Source organism: Psittacula echo, assembly GCF_963264785.1.
Source record: "Psittacula echo genome assembly, chromosome: 1".
Taxonomy (NCBI): Eukaryota; Metazoa; Chordata; class Aves; order Psittaciformes; family Psittacidae; genus Psittacula; species Psittacula echo.
The window spans coordinates 115,883,933-115,902,049 of NC_137735.1; the positions used below are offsets into that span (position 1 = coordinate 115,883,933).

General features: G+C 48.5%; 1 protein-coding gene across 3 annotated transcripts in view; it reads left to right on the top strand.

The window, feature by feature from the left end:
* Positions 1 to 3,237: 3,237 nt before the first annotated feature.
* The window catches only part of NTN4 (netrin 4), a 45,254-nt gene continuing 30,374 nt past the window's right edge, over positions 3,238 to 18,117 (top strand). For 2 of the 3 annotated variants that reach the window (XM_080619613.1, XM_080619615.1), the window contains exons 1-2: positions 3,238 to 3,362; positions 6,671 to 7,200. In XM_080619613.1, coding sequence (XP_080475739.1) covers positions 3,275 to 3,362; positions 6,671 to 7,200 — 618 coding nt within the window. In that variant the 5' untranslated portion in view covers positions 3,238 to 3,274. Of the gene's footprint in view, positions 3,435 to 6,670; positions 7,201 to 18,117 lie in introns of all 3 variants that reach the window. The other variant, XM_080619614.1, reaches the window with a different exon arrangement.

Sequence of the window (18,117 nt, forward strand, 5' to 3'; positions counted from 1 at the left end):
CTCTAGTTAAAAAGTAAATCTGATCTTTAGAATTTTTCAGATTTTTATGACAAAAGTCTAAGCCAGATGGCTCTGGCTGGGTGGTAGGTGAGGCATTTCCTCCATGGTTTGCTTCTAAAATTAGCTTTACGCAATGGCTTGAAAATGTTCATCCTGGCTCATCCTGCCCCTTGGCAGGAGAATCAGGGAAAAGGATTTGCAGAGGACCTTGTCTTGTTCCTCAATTTCACTCTAACAGAAAAGGCTGAAGACCTTCTGCTGCCTTTCCCCAGAGCCAGCATCATGACCTTGGGGACCTCTGCCAAAGCAGCAGCCTCTGCTCCTTCCTCCAGGTTACCTCCTCAGCGTCTCTGAGGAGGCAGAGGCTATCCCCCAGGCTTGTCACCCCTGTTTATTTTCCTCTAGCTTACTGGGACATGGATATTGAAGGAACACCATCACTTTTTAAGGACTCCTAAATCTAATTGAGAAAGCAAACACCAAAGGCAGGTGATCTTCACATTTCTGAGCCTTTCCATCTACCTCGCTACCTACAACCACATTGCACGAATGACAGCTGGAAATACCTCTTGCTCTTCCTTAACCAGCGGTACAGTATGAACCCAGAAGACTATGATCATGAAAAAAGTTTAGGGAGAGGTACAGCTCCTCCTCATAACCATGTGATTATCTCCTCTGGCCTGTCAAGAGGCAACACTGACAAAGAAAATAAAACTGCTGAATCATCTCTGTGTGCTTCATACCTTCTGCTGAATTCCCACCAGCCCTGCAAAGCAGCTGCCCAGAGGTGTGGACTGTGTGGCCTCCAACAAGTAAACCAAATTCGTCTAGGAAGAGCAAATAGGTTTCATTAGGTTGCAGTGCCGCTAGGCAGGAAAGAAAGCGCAACTCAGTTATGTGTCTTATGAGAACTGAGGCATGTGAGCCAGCAGCATCTCAAAGAAGCAGACCTATGCTACTGAAGTGAGGGCAGTTCATCAGTTCTCTCAATGTTTTGGATACTGAAGCTGATTTTTGGATGTTCTACCTGGGGTATTTGGAAATTGTCCTTCATTCTCTACGGTTTTCTATGTTTCATCAATATCAGACCTCTTACTCCACCACTCTAAGCATGTCCGTACCACATGCTCTTTCTCCACCACTAAACCATGTCACTAAACACCTCATCTACACATTTTCTGAACACTTCCAGGGACGGTGATTCCACCACTGCCCTGGGCACCCTGTTCCAGTGCTTAACAACCTTTTTGGTGAAGAAATTTTTCCTAATAGCCAGTATAAACCTCCCCTGGCACAGCTTGAGGCTGTTACTTCTTGTCTTATCACTTGTTACCTGGGAGAAGAGACTGACCCTCACCTCCTTGCTCCAACCTTTCAGGTAGCTGTAGAGAGTGATAAGGTCTTTCCTGAGCCTTCTCTTCTCCAGACTAAACAACCCCAGTTCCCGCAGCTGTTCCTCACCAGACTTGTGCTCCAGACCCTTCACCAGCTGCATTGCCCTTCTCTGGACCCGCCCCAGCACCTCAATATCTCTCTTGCAATGAGGGACCCAGAACTGAACACAGTTTTCAAGGTGCAGTCTCACCAGTGCTAAGTACCAGGGACCTGACCTCTTGCTCAGGCCTGCCAGACTTAGCACCTCATGGCACACCTGCACCTGGCAATTTTGGTTTAGGAGTGATGAGTTACAATGGAGATGAACTCCTCACCTGTGGCTTGCACTTCTTCTTTCCCAGCCCTGCATGGTGTGACTGCTGCTCCCCAGCTGTAACAGCACAACCCCCCGTGTGATTCCTCAGCAACATGTCACCCTTTTGTGAGACGTGAGACAGAAACCCTCAAGAACATCCTTTTCCTCCATGGCTGCTGCCATGAGGAAGCTCAGAAGAGTCGGTGCAGTCCTTGCTGCGATGGCCAGGCTGTAGGACAAGCCCTTGAGTAGCTCACAAGTGACCACAGGGTTTCGACAGACGGCCAGGGGCTGGAAGTCCCTGTCTAGACACACTCACCTGGAGAGCAGAAAAAACTACAGTGGCCAACAAGCAAAATGCTTCTCTGTGGTATGTAACATTAAGAAGGCATGCAGACATCAGGAAGAAATTCTTTACTGTGATGGTGGTGAGGCATTGGAACAGGTTGCCCAGAGAAGCTGTGGCTGCCCCATCCCTGGGAGTGTTCAAGGCCAGGTTGGATGGGGCTCTGAGCAACCTGGTCTAGTGGAGGGTGCCCCTGCCAAGGGGTTGGAACTAGATGATATTTAATGTCCTTTCCAACCCAAACCATTCTGTGATGCTATGTCAGTCAGTCAGCAATGAAAAATTAGAAAGATGACAGGGATCAGCTTTTACAGTACAGATACAGAGATAATACTGCCTCTTGAGTCAGGTGATTGACTGTTGTTAGTAGATAAGGAACTAAATACCTCTCAGGGAATATTCCGGTGACAATATAACCCTGAGAGGCATTTTTGGAAGGCACTGCAGAAGGTGGCGCAGCGGTCTTAAGGTACCATCACACTGGTTTTTAAAACAGTCGTTCTTAAGTTATCAAAGTACAGGGGAACAAGTAGGAAATGTTTTGTAACACTTGCAGCACACTCACCTCCCAGGTTGGATTCAGGTGAGCAAAACAAGCGACTGCTCAGAAGCACTTCACCCCTCCTCTCCAATGTCCCTCTGCTGAGACCTCACAAAGTAATGGTCTGGTGGTGGAAAAATGATGTCACCGTGCCTTTTCTTATTTCCAGAGCCAAAAAACTGTGCTGAGGTACGGTGACCAGTGCTATTGACCCGATCAGACTGTATGGGACTTTCCAGCTGTGAGCTGTGTCACAGGTTGCCAAGTCCAAGTCCCAGGGAAGAGGGAAATCCTGTTATGTCTATGTGGCTCCATGTCTCATTCCTCGGGAACTGGCGCTTTCGCGTGGGGCTGGTGTGAGGCAGCGAGTCCCTCGGTCGGGATGAACTGGGGTGTGAGGTGGGGGGGTGCGGTCCGCTGCAGTACCGCGCCTCGCCGCGCACCGGCAACAGCCCCCCGCGGCGGGGCCGCCCCGACGGGGAAGGCGGGCGGGCAGCGCAACGCAGCGGCTGGGCGGGGCGCGGGGTGGGGCGGCGGCGGGGCGCTGCGCTGCGGGTGGCGGGCGGCGGCGGGGCGGTGCGTGGTCCGCGGCGGGCGGCGGGGCGGCGCGCGCCCTCCCGCCGGTGCCGCGCGGGGCGCTAATGCCGCGCGGGGCCGGTCGCGCCGCGGGGCGGCGGGGCGCGCAGGGCGGGCGGCCATGGGGCGTGGGGTGCAGCGGAAGATGCTGCCGCCGCTGCTGCCGCTGCTGGTGCTGCTGCTACTGGGCGCCGCCGCCGGTGCTGCAGGTGGGTCGCGACCGTCCGACGCTCGGCTGTCTCCGTCTTCTGCGGGCGTGCGGAGTAGGCGCGGGGCCGCATGTGCGTGAGTCCACTCGCGTCTGTGCATACGCGTGTATATACGCATGTATGCCTATGTACGCGCACACGTATGTGTGTGTACGTATGCGTGCGCATGCATAGAGTAGTATCACATCGGCGTGTGCTCACCGCGCGTTTGTCTGGGTACGCGTTATCTGAATGCACGCACATATGCGTGTATGTCCGCACACGCTGTGTGTGCAGGTACGCGGTGTGCGTCCGTGGAGCACTCTCAGGCGACGGGGCTGCGCACCCCACTCCGCCGCACACAAAGCAGGGTTCGGGGCCGCCCCTGCCCGTGGAGGCTCCGACGGGGCGGTGGGGTGGGGGGAACCGGATCAGGGAGGGCTCTACCGGGGACTGAGGTCGGAGACCCAGGGATGCCGCAAAGAGGCGCCTGGATGCGGGGCGCTGTGGGGGGACGCGGAGGAAGGGCGCTGCTGGCTCCTGGGGGCGGCAGGACAGGTTTTCAAAGCCCCTTCCCGCAGCATAACCACCCGCAGCGGGGTCCCGCAGCGGAGGCGGTCGGGCATAAACAGTTTGCATAAGGCTTGCGCGGCTGGTTGCAAGCCGAGTGCCAGTTTTCTTCTTTAAAAAGAAGAAAAAAGGCAGATGGGGAACAAACATTTGATCGGGCAAAAGATATAAATGAAACATCACAAGACAAGTGTTGCTAAAATGCTCAAGCAGGAAGCATATGATTTTCCATGGATGTTTTACAGGTGAGTCATGGTATTCACTGCGTGCTCTTGCTCATTTACTGAAGATCCCAGTCCAGTGGCATGTACAGTAGTATGTAGAATGGGAGTATTTAGTTGGTCATATTGATTAAGTGCCCTTTTCCAGGGCTGTGGCAGAGCAGTCGTCAGCTTGTGGCTGACGGCGTGGAAATCTTTATGCTCTCATTTGTCCTTTTACTGAATCCCTCTGGCAGCCAGCATTACACTACAAAGCTGTCACTTTTCATAACATGCGGTGCTCTGCATCTGTCATGCAACTCATTCCAATTCAAGTGAAAACAAACACCCTTTCAAAGGGGGTTTCCTCTCCCCCCTTTCCGCCCCTGGGACCTGTGTCTGTGTGCCAGCAGCACGGCTCAAATCCTACTGAAACCAAGATCCCTGGCCCTAAATCTGACCCCAGGTGAGGAAGGGACCCTCCATGCCTGGCCCGAAAACAGCTGCTGTCAGTGACTATGTGTGACCAGGGAGCATACCCGGAGCTGGGAGCAATTGAATCCTCTCGGCTCCCAGAGTCTTAAGTGGGAATTTCGTAGCCAGCCCCTGCTATCCAGGCTCATGCACAGCCTTGCTCTCACCCCAGGGACAGCTACGTGGAGCCCTGCTGCCATCACAGGCACCAGGAAACCTCCTGCTGACCAGGTCCTCCTCCACTGCCTCCCCAGGGGCTATAATCGGTGGTGCGCAGAAAACAAAAGGGCTTGGTGAACACAGTGTTCTGACTGAGCCCTGCTCTTTTTACCTCTTCCCAAATCTGCTCTGCAGTCCCGCAACGAAGGGAACCACAGTGAATGTTCATCTATTTGTTTAGCGGCTAACTGCGCCGTGTTACACGTAGGCAAAGAATCCAGGAAAGCAGCCAAAGACATAAATCAAGCCAACTTGTGGCAAACCTAACTCATAATATGATAATAGCCCTTACTTACCTACCCCTCAGGAGAGCTGTGTAGGTTAGTTAATGTTTATACAACGCTTTGAAAAGATGTTCAAAAGATGTAAGTGATACAACATTAACTTTACAGTTATAGTTGTTTGCTTTTCTTGGGTAAATGTATTCTGCACAGTTAACACAGATAATCTGACACAAACCACTGGGTCCCTGTAGGAAGCGAACTTGACTGAACGTTTCTTGTTCACTAAATATTTCCCAAGACTGCTTACAAGGTGAAATCCAGAGGCTGGTTCAGAAGTGCTCTGTAATGGGTGCATATAACAAGCAGTGGTCCACATCTGTTCTGAATAATCAGTATAGAAAACTTGTGTAGTCCTTTGCTGGTTGAAACATTTTCTTGCCAGGGTGTTTCTTAAAGAGCAGAAGGAGTGGGGAATGCTGTCAGGCTCTGAAGGCTCAGCCTCTGCTAGTGCATAATATAGCTTAATTGCAACTATGATGCTGTAGACAAAAGCTGAATAAACCCCAAATAAAAGATTTATTGGATGCTAAACTGAAACGACCTTTGGACATAACAAAAATGCCAAGAAGCTATAATAATTGGTGCACAAAGCTGACTGTGTATGACTGGCCTGGTGATAAAGAAGACATTATGTACCTCAGATGGTTTGGCCTGCCCATGTCCGGCTCATCAGAGCTATTTTTTTCATGTTAAACAGTTATGGTTCATCAAATACAGCCTGGACCTACTGTTACATTTATTAATAAAGAGGTGGAAAGCCCCTAATCAAACATTCCAGCACCGGGAGGGTTACATTGCAGATGGTTTCACACCAAACCCCATGGTGATTTTATTTCTCTTTGACACTTTAACTGTGAATTTTTAAATTGACAAGGCTTCCATAAAAACTTGACAAGAGCTCACAGAGCCTCAGCTGCAAGGCAGCTTGCCAGCAGCATTTCAACCAAGGATTAGTTTTCTTTCCCCCTTTACACACATCAGTGACAGCCTTCCCAAACTTAGGCAGTGTTTCCATTCAACCCTGACCTCGTCAGCAGTTCAGGACTGAGGGGAGATTTGGGGTAGGGATGGAGGGGGGGGGAAGGGGGTGAAGATTTGAGGTCATTGATGGCAGGAGATATTCCTAGCACCTCGCAGACCTCCAGTGCTCTATTGAGCTGGGGCACAGCAATGCTGTCCTCCACAGCAGTCCATCTTGTGCTTTTCTCTCCTTCCTCAGGACCACCTGGATCCCCTTGGAGCCCTCAGGGCAGGAGTGGGATGGCCACATTCACTGCCACCAAAGCCTCAGCCCTGCTCTGGGTCCCTTGGGGCAGGAGGGCAATGTGGAGGTACCTCTCCTGCCTGCTGCTCTTGGTAGGGATTTTCCTGAGCACAGGGAAGCCCTGAGGGATTTTTGGTTTGCTCTGCTATTATAGACGCACTCAGCCCCATGGAGGGGAGAGCTGAGCAGCAGTGCCACGCTGTCCCTCAGCCCTTCTGGGCTCAGTGCGTACCAGTGACACATGGTGGCTTCCAGTGGGGTGGAGTGGGGTGCACCCACCTCGGGAGCTGGCTTCACCCCGCTGCTCTCACCTTGCAGGTCTGGTCAGCGCATCGGGAGCAGGCAGCCCCTGTGAGAAGGCCTGCAACCCCCGGATGGGCAACCTGGCGCACGGGCGGGCGCTGCAGACAGAGACAGCGTGCGGGCGCCATGCCCCCGAGCCCTTCTGCGCCGTCACCGAGGACAGCCAGCGCCGCTGCCAGCGCCCCACGTGCGGCCGCTGCAGCGTGGCCCACGCCGGGCTGGCCCACCCCGCCGCCGCCATGGCTGACTCCCCATTCCGCCTGCCCCGCACGTGGTGGCAAGCGGCCGAGAACGCCTCTCGTGAGACCATCCGGCTGGACCTGGAAACCGCCTTCTACTTCACTCACTTGATTCTGGTCTTTAAGTCGCCCAGGCCGGCCGCCATGGTGCTGGAGCGCTCCCAGGACTTCGGCAAGACGTGGAAGCCTTACAAATACTTTGCTGCTAACTGTTCGGCCACCTTCGGGCTGGAGGATGATGTGAGGCAGAGAGGAGCCGTGTGCACTTCCAGATATTCCAGCCCCTTCCCCTGCACCGGTGGAGAGGTAGGTCTGCCTGGATCGGGAGGAGAAAGCCCTTTGTGCCAGCTCCCTTTGCCTGTGCAATATCCGCTGCAGCTTGTATGCTTCTTGTTTTACTGCACCCACATTTCTTGTCATTGAATTTATTTCACGAGGTGAATTAACACAATTCATTCCTAGGTGATGTAGGCACTGCTCTGCCCCTTGCTTTGCTGAGCTCATAATATCCCTCTCTTCCAAAACCTCCTCTCCTCACACCTGGTGAACCTCCCCCGAGCACAACTGCAAACAAGGCGGATGCTGCCCATCCCTTGGGAAAGCCAAAGGGAAAGTAACTCTGACAGTGTTCTCCAGATCTCTCAGTCATGTGGTTTCAGGGTGATGCAAATCAGTCTGGCTTTGACAAAAATGCATCTACATTAAAATTGTCACCAGATTCACTTTCAATAGTGATGTCTTCACTGACAACTAAGCACGTAACTAGCCAAAATAGCTACTGACCACAGTGAAGTCTGGTTCCTATGAACTAGATTAGCCAGGTAATTAAGAAACTTATACCTCATCTTTTTTAATGTCCTCACTTATTCTCATGTAAAAAGAGCTTGAAAAAATGAAAAAAACCCCATCATGTTTGCTAAGAGGAAAGAAATGTGACAAACCCAGATTGTTTCTATATCAGAAACAGCAGGAAGTTAATCAGGTACCTGGAGGTGCTACCAATAATACCCTGCCCTTTGGTGCCTAAGCCTGCCCCGTGGTGCTGGGTAGCCTCCCCGAGAGGGATGGCAATGGGGGTGTCCCCTGGCGTCCCCGCTCGTGTGGATGGGTCCCCAGTGACCAGCTCTGCACTGTCAAGGCTGCTCCCTCTAGTGGCCTTATTTAATGAGCTTGCCTGAAAGTTTAATCAAAACCACTCTCTAACCTAAAAAAGTGCAAATCTGATTTGTGACTCAGGAGGGCAGTTATATCATTATAGCTTCTGCTGAGAACAGGTTCTGAGGTGAAAGCATCCATATCTCAGAAAAATCACCTGTCCAGACCCCTTTGCAATCATTTGGGGTCACCTCTAGCCATGCTTTGGCTAGGAAGCCACTCTGCAGAAACACTGGGAGCTCTTTGTTCACCACACGGCATGTCTTAGCTGCATCTCAGGAGGCAGCTGATGTCCAGCTCTAGGAAAAGCTGTTCCATGCTTTCGTCAGCTCAAAAACAAGGATCTTCAGACCAAGGGTGTTTATTTCATTAGCCCAGCAAAGGGTTTTAATCAGATGGCTGGGGAGAGAGAGTGCTACCTTCTTCTCTTCTCCTGCCTCCCTTTGCTCATGCTCCACAACAGCTACCTGAACTTCCTTTCACAGTGAAATATATAAAGGGGCTTATAAGAAAGATGGAGACTTTTCATCAGGACTTGTCCTGACAGGACAAGGGGCAACAGTTTTAAACTGAAATTGATTTGGACTGTGTATAAGTAAGACATTTTTTATGACGAGGATGGTAAGACACTGGAATAGGGTGCACAGAGAAGCTGTGGAGGCCCCATCCCTGGCAGCGTTCAAGGCCAGGTTGGATGGGGCTTTGAGCAATCTGGTCTAGTGTGAGGTGTCCCTGCCCACGGCAGGGGGGTTGGAACTGGGTGATCTTTGAGGTCCTTTCCAACCCAAACCATTCTGTTGTTCTGAACCTGAGCTAAATACGAAGTGGGACCTACAAAAGAAAGGATGGATGTGCCCCACTGGGAATTTTCCAGGCCCTCAGCACTTCTGTGATCCCCTGTGTCCCACCATGTGAATCATAAGGTTATGTCAGCCTGTGAGACAGGCAGAGACTGAACTCTATAACTTTCAGGCCAGACAGCAGGACATTTCTGGCTTACTCTGCCTTCCATGCTCCTTTTCCAGCTTTCCCAGTGATTGTTCTCAGGGATAAGAAACCCAAGGCATCATTTGGGACAAGTACTTGTCTCATTTGTGCTGGGTCCTTGTAGCTAGCAACGTGGTGCAGTTTTCACTGCGGTCACCCCAGTGATGTACCTGCACACCAGGATGGGGCTGTGGAACCAAGAACCTCTGGCTCGCTCCTCTGCAGGTTGGTGCAATGCGTGGAGACAGTAGGATCAAGGTCTTGTGTGTAGAAACCAGTGCCTATCAAGAAGAAAAGGAATTTAGTGGTGTTTGATGCATCTGAAGTCGCATGCTGCAAAAGCAGGCTATTTACTGAGCTCTCTCCTGTGGGACCTCTTCTTTTGGCATCACTTTAGTCTGTGTTATTGTGAAGAAGCTATAAAAGTCATGCTCATTTAATTATTCCAGGTTTTTAAACAAATGTTGAGTCCAAGGGGCCAGAGCTTAGATTTTATTTATATGGCACACTTCAGTTCCCTGCACTTAAATACCACTTTTAACCTGCAAAGTGGTAACAGCAGCTCTCTGGTGACCAGATGGCAAGCCTGCATGCTTAGCAAATATCACATTTAATTTATTACAGTGTGCTACATTCCAGCAATTACTTGTAACTGCCAATAGCAACATGTATCTCACCTAAAGAAACTCCAGAGTTTTGTGTTCTGTTTGGAGTTATGTTGTCCTTTACTCCCACTTCTGGTAGCACCTAATTTCAGACATATGGAAATAGTGATTTCACTTGAAACAGTGGTTTCAAATATGCAGTCATCTGAAGTGTCCAAGTCTGAAGGGTATTATTTAGTTGCAGCTCAGTTGCTGCAGTTTTCGTTAAAGCACAAACATGAATTCTGTGAGTGCTACTGGATTTCTTTTTTAACTTTCTGGAGTTTTTTAACTGTGATGTAACAGCCATAACCCGTGACCCGAACTGTGTACCGCACCATCCGTACACCACCTTTTTCCCACTTCAGACATTCCAGTGCCACATGTGTATTTCCAGGCGCAGAATCAGGGCTTGCAGGAGTTTGCAGGACAGTAGGGTCTCTGCATGCTGCTGGCAGCTCGGTCACTGCTGCCCTAGGAGAGGCCTCAGGAGGTGGCTGCTCACTCCAAACAGCACCAGAGCTTGGCACAGATCCGTGGATGGTCAGGCTGGTGGTTTCTGACTTTAGCCCCCTGCAAAGAGCAGGCAGGGCTGATCCGCCTGCGTGTCTGTCAGTTGTTTGTGCCTGCAAGCCCTGTTTCAAGGCAGCAGCATGCAGAAGCTCATAGTACTCAGCACTTGCAGCCTTTTTTTAATCAATTGCCTGTGCTAATTTTGAGCAAAGATGTATCTGCTTCAGTTCATGTTGAAAAGAAAGATCAAGCTTTTTGCATTTCTTCTGCCCTCATCATCATGAGTCATTCCTTGGATGCCTAGTTCAACTCTTAGGACTAAAATCTCCCCTCAACACAACTTGCTGTGACGTTGACGTTAAGGAGAATTATGATAGTGGAGAAAGTTACCAAGCCTCTTGGTTAATTTCAAAGACCCAGAGCTCAAAGCTGGTAGAGAGATGAGAGATGCTGAAACTGCTCTGCAAGATGCCTTTCATCTATCTGCTGTAGCAGAATGACTCTAGGCTTCCCTTTCTGGTGCTGGGACCAGGATGGTAGAGAGCTCTCACTGTTCAACACCAGGGGCCAGGCTGTGCCCCACAGTGGGCGCCCATTCAGTACAGGTGAAAGAGAAGTGGGAAGGAGGAGGAAACCTACAACCAACCCAGGTTTCCAGCAACCTTCAAGCATCTGCCAACTTGAGGGATTGGATTTGCCACACTGTGAAGGAGACAAGAAACTCATTCCCTGTCAGGATAGTTTCAGATCAGCTGCATGCAGAGGGGTCACTAAAGACTTTCCCCATGCTTAATTTAGTGAATTAATTGTTTCACAGCAGCAGTTTGTTTAGCATAGGCAGAAACCTCTAAATGCTGGCTTCATATCATCAGTGTTTTAAGGGAAAAACGAAGGCCAAGTTTTAGCCTGGATCATACAAATGTGCTACAAATCCCAAGTATTTCCACTGTTTTCCAGGGTGTAACCCTTCAGCCATGTTATTGGAAGGGAAATTAGAAGTGGATTCACCATCCAAGCATAATCTGATTTAAGTAAACAAGATGCAGGAATAAACTCAGCTTCATGCTCAGGTAGGAACGCCAATTTTATTAGTACCCGTAAAAGACCATCTTCCCTCCCATAGTTCAGATCATATTAATATTTCTTCTTTTATATTCTAATCTGTAAATTATCCTTAGCTAGAGATCACTTTTAAGGGCTCATTGACAAGGGGCCCTTAGCAGATGTTAATTCTTTAACTGTGAGTGAGAGTGACTGTCCACTCTGCAATGCAATTATCTCATTCACTTTACATTCCCATCTGTGGTCAATTCAGATTAGCTCGCCTGAGTGTCCCCATTTAGACAAGCTCCAGGATAAAAGGACTTACTGAAGCAGAGTCTCCTTGACAAGATTTTAGTAAATTAGTGACTTATTTGAGTGTTCATCTTTTCAGAATACTGCTAATAAATCACTTGGAGACCTCAGCAATTGTTGCTGTTTCCTATTAATTGGAGAGGCATATTTGCAGCTTGACTATATTCCAGCAACAAATTCTAACGTGCTTTTAACTTTTGAAACATTACATAGCACTGTTATACTGTGGGGTGTGAGCATTTTATTGATCTCATGTGCCTTCTGTAGCAGAAGAGCCTGCAAATGCTTTGCCTTGCATTGTTACTGCATGAAGCCTGCCTCTATTCCTTAAGAATCTGGACAACCATCTGACTGATTCTGTCTGAAATTAGCTGTGTAGAGGAGAAGTAAACTGTGTTCCGATATTCACAAGTTTGGCCCTGATAGACAATGGGGAATTGTACTCAGTGACACAAATGGGTTAAAGATGCTCAGTGATTTTTATTTTGGAGCTCTAATTTTGGGTTGTAACAACACTCTGTTGCAGCCTAGAAGCTTTTGCCCTTTATTTTTGCCAGTCTTTTAGGCCTGAATAAGCTTGGCTTTTAACCTTATCATTGCTGTCCTTGACTGAAACCACATCTTTATTGCTCTGAGATCCTCCAAGGATCTTGTGAGTCACAGAAGATTTGAGTTCAGTCACTTGCAGGACTTGAGACTCCACAAAAAGACTGGGCAAATATGCAAGAATAACCTCAAAACAGCCTGGGACATCAGCCCATTAGAGGGCCACACATGACTTCTTTAATTGTCCTGTGCCACTGATGTCTGCACAGAAAGAGAACAAAGGCCCAAACTGATGAGAAGGAAAGGGAGATTCTGGCTGGTGTTCAGCAGTGCTTAGGACATGTGAGGACATGGCTATGGAAGTCTGTTTTCAAGTCCCATCTCTACATTCCATAGAAGTGCATTTTGTAGGGAAAAAAATCCTCTTTAAGACCATCTTCCTGATCATTCTGTCTGCAAATTGTCAGGCTCAGTACAGAAATGCCACATGCAAAGCGGAGTCTGTTCAACTAGGGGCCAGGGGTGATGGGGGTGATGTCCAAATCCAGCCCATCACTTTGCATTATATGAGTGAATTTAGCAAGACATGGGGGCCATTATTCGTAAGGACAATAATAATGATCTCTAGGGGAACAGTTAATGAGATGAAGTAAATGAAGTCAGGCCAGAGTCAATAAAATGATGTAGAAATTTAGACATCCCAGGCTGCTGGAGCTTGCTATTCAGTGCAGGGTGGCTGGGAAGGCCTTGTGAGAGCAGGATGTGTGCCCACTGGCCAGGGCAGCACAGGGTTTGCTGTTCACAGCAGCAGCACACCAGTGGGACATCATCTCCCCACCAGCCACCTTGCTGATGGCTATGGCAAGGATCATCTCTTGGCTTGGCCCCCAAGCTTTCCCTCCTGGCAAGGAAGGCTATCTTCCCAAGCTTTGTGCAGGGTTTCCACTGGCTTTAACATAGTGGAGTGGTGGCAAGCTGGTCCCTTTAAATAATGAGGCAGCAAAAAGAGGAATCAGGGAAAAAGGGGGAGCTCAAGCTTATTTTATTCACATGTCTGGGAGGACAGGAGACAAGGGCAGTTCTGGGCACATGCGCAGACAAATCTTTGGTCCCTGGGGAATTTCACCATGAAAGATACTTTTCCTCTACAGTTCTGTCATCATCAGGGCTGGAAGTGTTCAAGGCCAGGTTGGACGGGGCTTTGAGCAACCTGGTCCAGTGGAAGGTGTCCCTGCCCATGGCAGAGGGGTTGTAACTGGATGAGCTTTAAGGTCGCTTCCAACTCTTACTATTCTATGATTGTATGATTCTGTGACAACTGCTGTTTTCTGGGCACTGGCACCTGCATTTTAAGTTTTATGTATGTGTAGTACCAGGGATGATACTGCCAGATCTTCAGGCCGGGTTGTGACAGATCCCTCTCTCTCTGCTGAGGAGTGACATGTCCCTTTGCCATGCCTTCTGGGTGCTCAGCATCTCTGGAGGACCAGGGCATGTGAGGAGCAAGATGTTTCTCCAACCTGTCTGGTGACCCTTGGCATGATTCCCCCCATTGCAGCTAACCCACAGGAGGGTCTCATCATCTCCTTTTCTCCCTGGCTTTCCCAGTGCTTTTGGCACTTGGTGGTTGGCCCTGTGCTTGACTAGCTCTTGAAATGCAGCCGTCTCTGGCATGGAGCATAGCCAGTGTTTAACGGTGTGTAGCAGCAGTCCCCCATTTAGAACAGCAAGTTTCTAACAACTGTGGATGAGGGCTTCTGGATCAGCCCCCAATTAAGGCTAAACCAAATTATTCTTCAAAGGGAGCTTGACCAGTCTCTGAAAGGGGGTATATTGTAGGCTGCCAACAGCAGGAGGGAGTGGGTCCCAAGACTTCAGGAGATCCTTTCCAAACTCCTTATGTAGGAAGTGAAGAGCACTGTATCCACATGAAACAAGAGGAATTTGGGTAGGCAGAATTTAATTCTCTGAATTGGCACCTGGCCTTGTAAGCAGGACTATTGCTTCCCTTGAGAAAAGTGCCACAGGATTTTAGCGGTGCAGCCAGAACCTCTCTTCAGCATCCCACTGCTTCATTTCAGAGTTCATTTTTGGCATGAAGAGAGGAGTGGCTCACTTATTCAGCTCCCAGTTCGCTGGCTGGAAAGTGGGGCTGCCATGTTTCTCTTTGGGATTCTTGGATGCAGTCAGTGACATGGGAAGTCTGTAACCTAAAAGAATAAATTGACGCATCTCTAAAGTTTTGGATCAAAAGTTCATGGGGATTAATCTGAGATTAATCACCATGCACAGTGGGTGTCGGCATAAGATATCCAGTCTACCAATGTTCAAAATCCTACACAAATGGTAAAGTCTTCAAATTCTCCCTGGGTAACATTTCCAGGAGGAAAAGAAGTTAATGTCCAAAACCAAGCTTACTAGACACACATACCATGACTCTCTGTCACCAGCCTCTCCACAGCATTCCTCATTGCTGTGGTCAAAATCTATAGCCATGGATTGAAAGGGGGGTACTGTTTCTCATTACCTTTTTGACCATGCATATTTGTATGTAATTCAGACAGGTGTTCTTTTTCCTAAAATTAGGTGTAGCTCATCATAACGCGGTTTAAGCAGCCACTTCTATTGACACAAAGCCTTTACATTATAGACAACAGCAATTGAGAATTCATGAAATAGGATTATTCTTAGGCTGAAAGAATTCCCCTTGATCCTTAGTACTGTTGCAGTTGCTGAAACACTAACCTGCTGCCTTGCAGGCTTTGCAGTGTGTGTCATGCTCAGGTGTGTCATGCTCAGAAACTGTGACAGGGATTATTTTGCAGCTCTGGGGAGTGAGCCAGCTTTTCTCACAGCGCTGCTTACAAACAAGCAAGTCTCGTTCTCTGTCTGGCTCTTGGGAGGTACCCCCAGGTTTTCTTGGTCATCCATCTGCACAACAGGTACTGCCAGCAGGCCAAGGCTGAGAACATAAATCTTTGAGGGGGATAGGGAAAGGAGGGGAATTGCCAGAGGGAAGAGTATTTAAATACCATCTTTCTTGCTGATCGGTCAAGGGACTTCTTCATATCATCAGCTGAAATGTGCTGGATCGTTTTCCTATTCAGGATAGTGCGGCCTTGGAAACGATGATTCTGAAGATGAGAAAACAGCAGTAATTATTTTCCTTGATAGGGCATAGCCAATGATATCATGCATCTGGAGGGGTTTGTGAGACAAGAAACTGAGTGTTTCATTCTGTTTGATGAGTGAAAGTAGTGATTAGGCAAAATAAAGCCATTGGAATAAACTGTCAATTCCTGGAGAAGCACTATTAACTGGAGGTGAAAAAATCCAAATGTTTTGAGCTGGAGAGAAATTTTTCTAGTAAGAACATCACTTCTGTGATCATTGTCTGCATGAAGAGGGGCATGACCTAGCAGTGTTTCATTTTCATCTGGTGGAATTGTGCAGTGGGATGTTGAAGGGAAGCTGAGAAGATGGCTCTTGTCTGATTGATTATTGCCAGAAATGTCCAGGATCCTGGAGAAATCCTGAGGCTCTTGCCTAGCTCTCCTTATGCCTTTTCTAGCCCCTCACCAGCCGGCTGCTGTGTGTGAGTAGGAGCCCTTCCCATACAGCTTCTCAATTTTGAGAATGGCAGAAGAATGCCTTGTTTCTCACAAGATAAAAGTTGCCTTGGTATAAGTTAATTTGCCAAGGCCCCTGCAAGGGCTGGTTACTTGAAATAGCTGGATTTTTCTTCTGAAGTCTTTTTAAGATTGCGTAACTTTTGGATGTTGAGACAAGGGATTATTTGCCTTGTTTCATGTGCTGTAGAGATTGCAGAAGGGCTGTAGGTACTGGCCAAATGCTGTCCTTTGTCAAAATATATGAAGCAGCTGTAATAGCTGCAGGATAGCCATTTCTCCAGCATCTCAAGGAGCTCAGGGGCTGCTGATGGTGGTACACCGTGGGTTTCTGTCACCATTGCTTGGGGATGTGGGCAGTTGCTTCACACTGTGGCCCAACAGACAGGCTTGCTGTGATCTTAATGTCTCTGATGGTCACCTCTCTGCAGACGCAAGGCAGGCTTCCCAATTTCCGTTGCTGTTTTATCTCATCCAGATGATGCTCATGTGTGCACCATTGATGTGCATATGGAGGGGATGGTCAGACCTGTGAGAAAAAGAGAGGCTCTTCTTCCCTGCAGTCCACTTGGTCTGACAGGCAGAAAAGCAAAGAAGTGTATTAGAGGAGCCTGCGGGTGATACCTGCCCTGAGCAGTCTCAGCGCCAAGGTTCCTCTGCACCACTGAAGGGTGACCAAGCAGGAGTATGCAAAGGAGGTGTGAGGACACCCTCTTTGAAGTGGGAGCACCTGGCTGGCACTGGATTTCTGCAGCTAAGCTTATATCCAATGCCATCTGCAAGTGAAAAAAAGGAATGTCTAATAAGGCATTTGCAGTGATGATGAGTTTAATGTTCCTTATGCAGTTTCTTGGGTGGAAGCTGAAAACAGGCACTGTGGCACATTGACATTATAGACAGCCCCAGTGGGCATACACATGTTGCATCATCATTATTATTAGTATTTCAATTATTCATGTCTACAAATCAGTCTTATTGCCTCCTGTGAGTTTCCATAATGTTTATCAAGATGAATTAGTACTTTTAACTTTTACATCTATTGAGAAGGAAAGCTTAATTGGCTCAGTAACATTTATCAGCTAAACTTTTCTGAACAAGACCAGCCAAGGCTGAAAGCAGTTTCCACCCTTGGGTAGTCCCTATGGGAGTAGGCCCAAGCGATTGGATGGGCTGGGCTGGCTGTGGAGGGAGGCACAGCCACACGGGAGGGATGTGGCAGAGGCACACAGTGTCTGGGATGGCAGAGGTTTACCAGGCAGCTGATGCAACGCAGAGCATCTCAGCTTGTGCTGTGGCTGAGCGTCTGCAAGCAACAGACAGGGCCTATGGGCATGAGCAGATGTGAGGTGATGCTGGGAAAACAGCCAGAAATTCCACAGCTGGGAGGTGGGACGCAAGGGCTTCCCTTCGCCTTAGTGCCAGCTCCAGGCATACAGTGCCTAATATCCTCTGCTTGCCAGGCTCAAGGGGAATTTTTCAGGAGGCAATAGATGAGGTCCTGGCTCTGGCAGAGCTCCAGCACCACCTTTACTGCTTACATTTTCAGAGCATTGTCCAGGCACTGAATAAGTCAGATAGCTCTCAGTGGCATGGAGATTCAACAGAGCCCCATAATACAGGGCAACTAGCTGCATTTATTTAGTGTCTGCATACCAAGAGACACTACAGACTCCTAATGCAAACCTTAACTTTTCCGTTAAACACTTACCTAGACAACACATGCCCTTTTGTAAGGTTGCTTTTGCTGTCTCTATTTGGAGAAGACAGAAAACCTTACATAATTTTTTATTCTTGGGGGTTTTTTTTCCTGTATTCCTGTAAAATAGATTAAAAAAATAAAACCAGCAGCAAAAAACAAATAAGGCAATACTGAATTTACCAAATCCCCAGGAGCCAAATGGATGAATCACTAATAAGGATAGGTGTTGCATTTTCATGCATCCACGTTGGATGATGCAGGGTAGAGTGCATCAATCTCTTTTGGAAAGAAACCACAGCTCACTTCTTGCAGTGTTACCACCTTGGTTTTCGTTTACAAGCAAATAAAAAAGTGCTTAGTTTATTGCTTTTTCTTCCATGTTCCCATTTGTTGGCTTGTTCCCATGTGTATATGCTTCTTGAGTCTCCCATCCATTTATTCGCTCTGTTTGTAATTTACTAGTGTTATCACTTTGTGAACCATCTCCTCATGCCTTTCAGGCTCGTCGGGAGAAGCTCTGCCTGAGGCCAGGCTCCTGTTTGGAGGCTGGAGCATGGCATCTCTAGCTGGACACAGGGACTGAGAAGAGGCACATGTGCAGGGGCTATGGGTCCCTGTTCATGGCCTCTGCGGTTGTGCCTATTTCTGAAGGTCTGTGAGGAAGAAGCTTTTTGTGGATCATGCATGTCTCTTC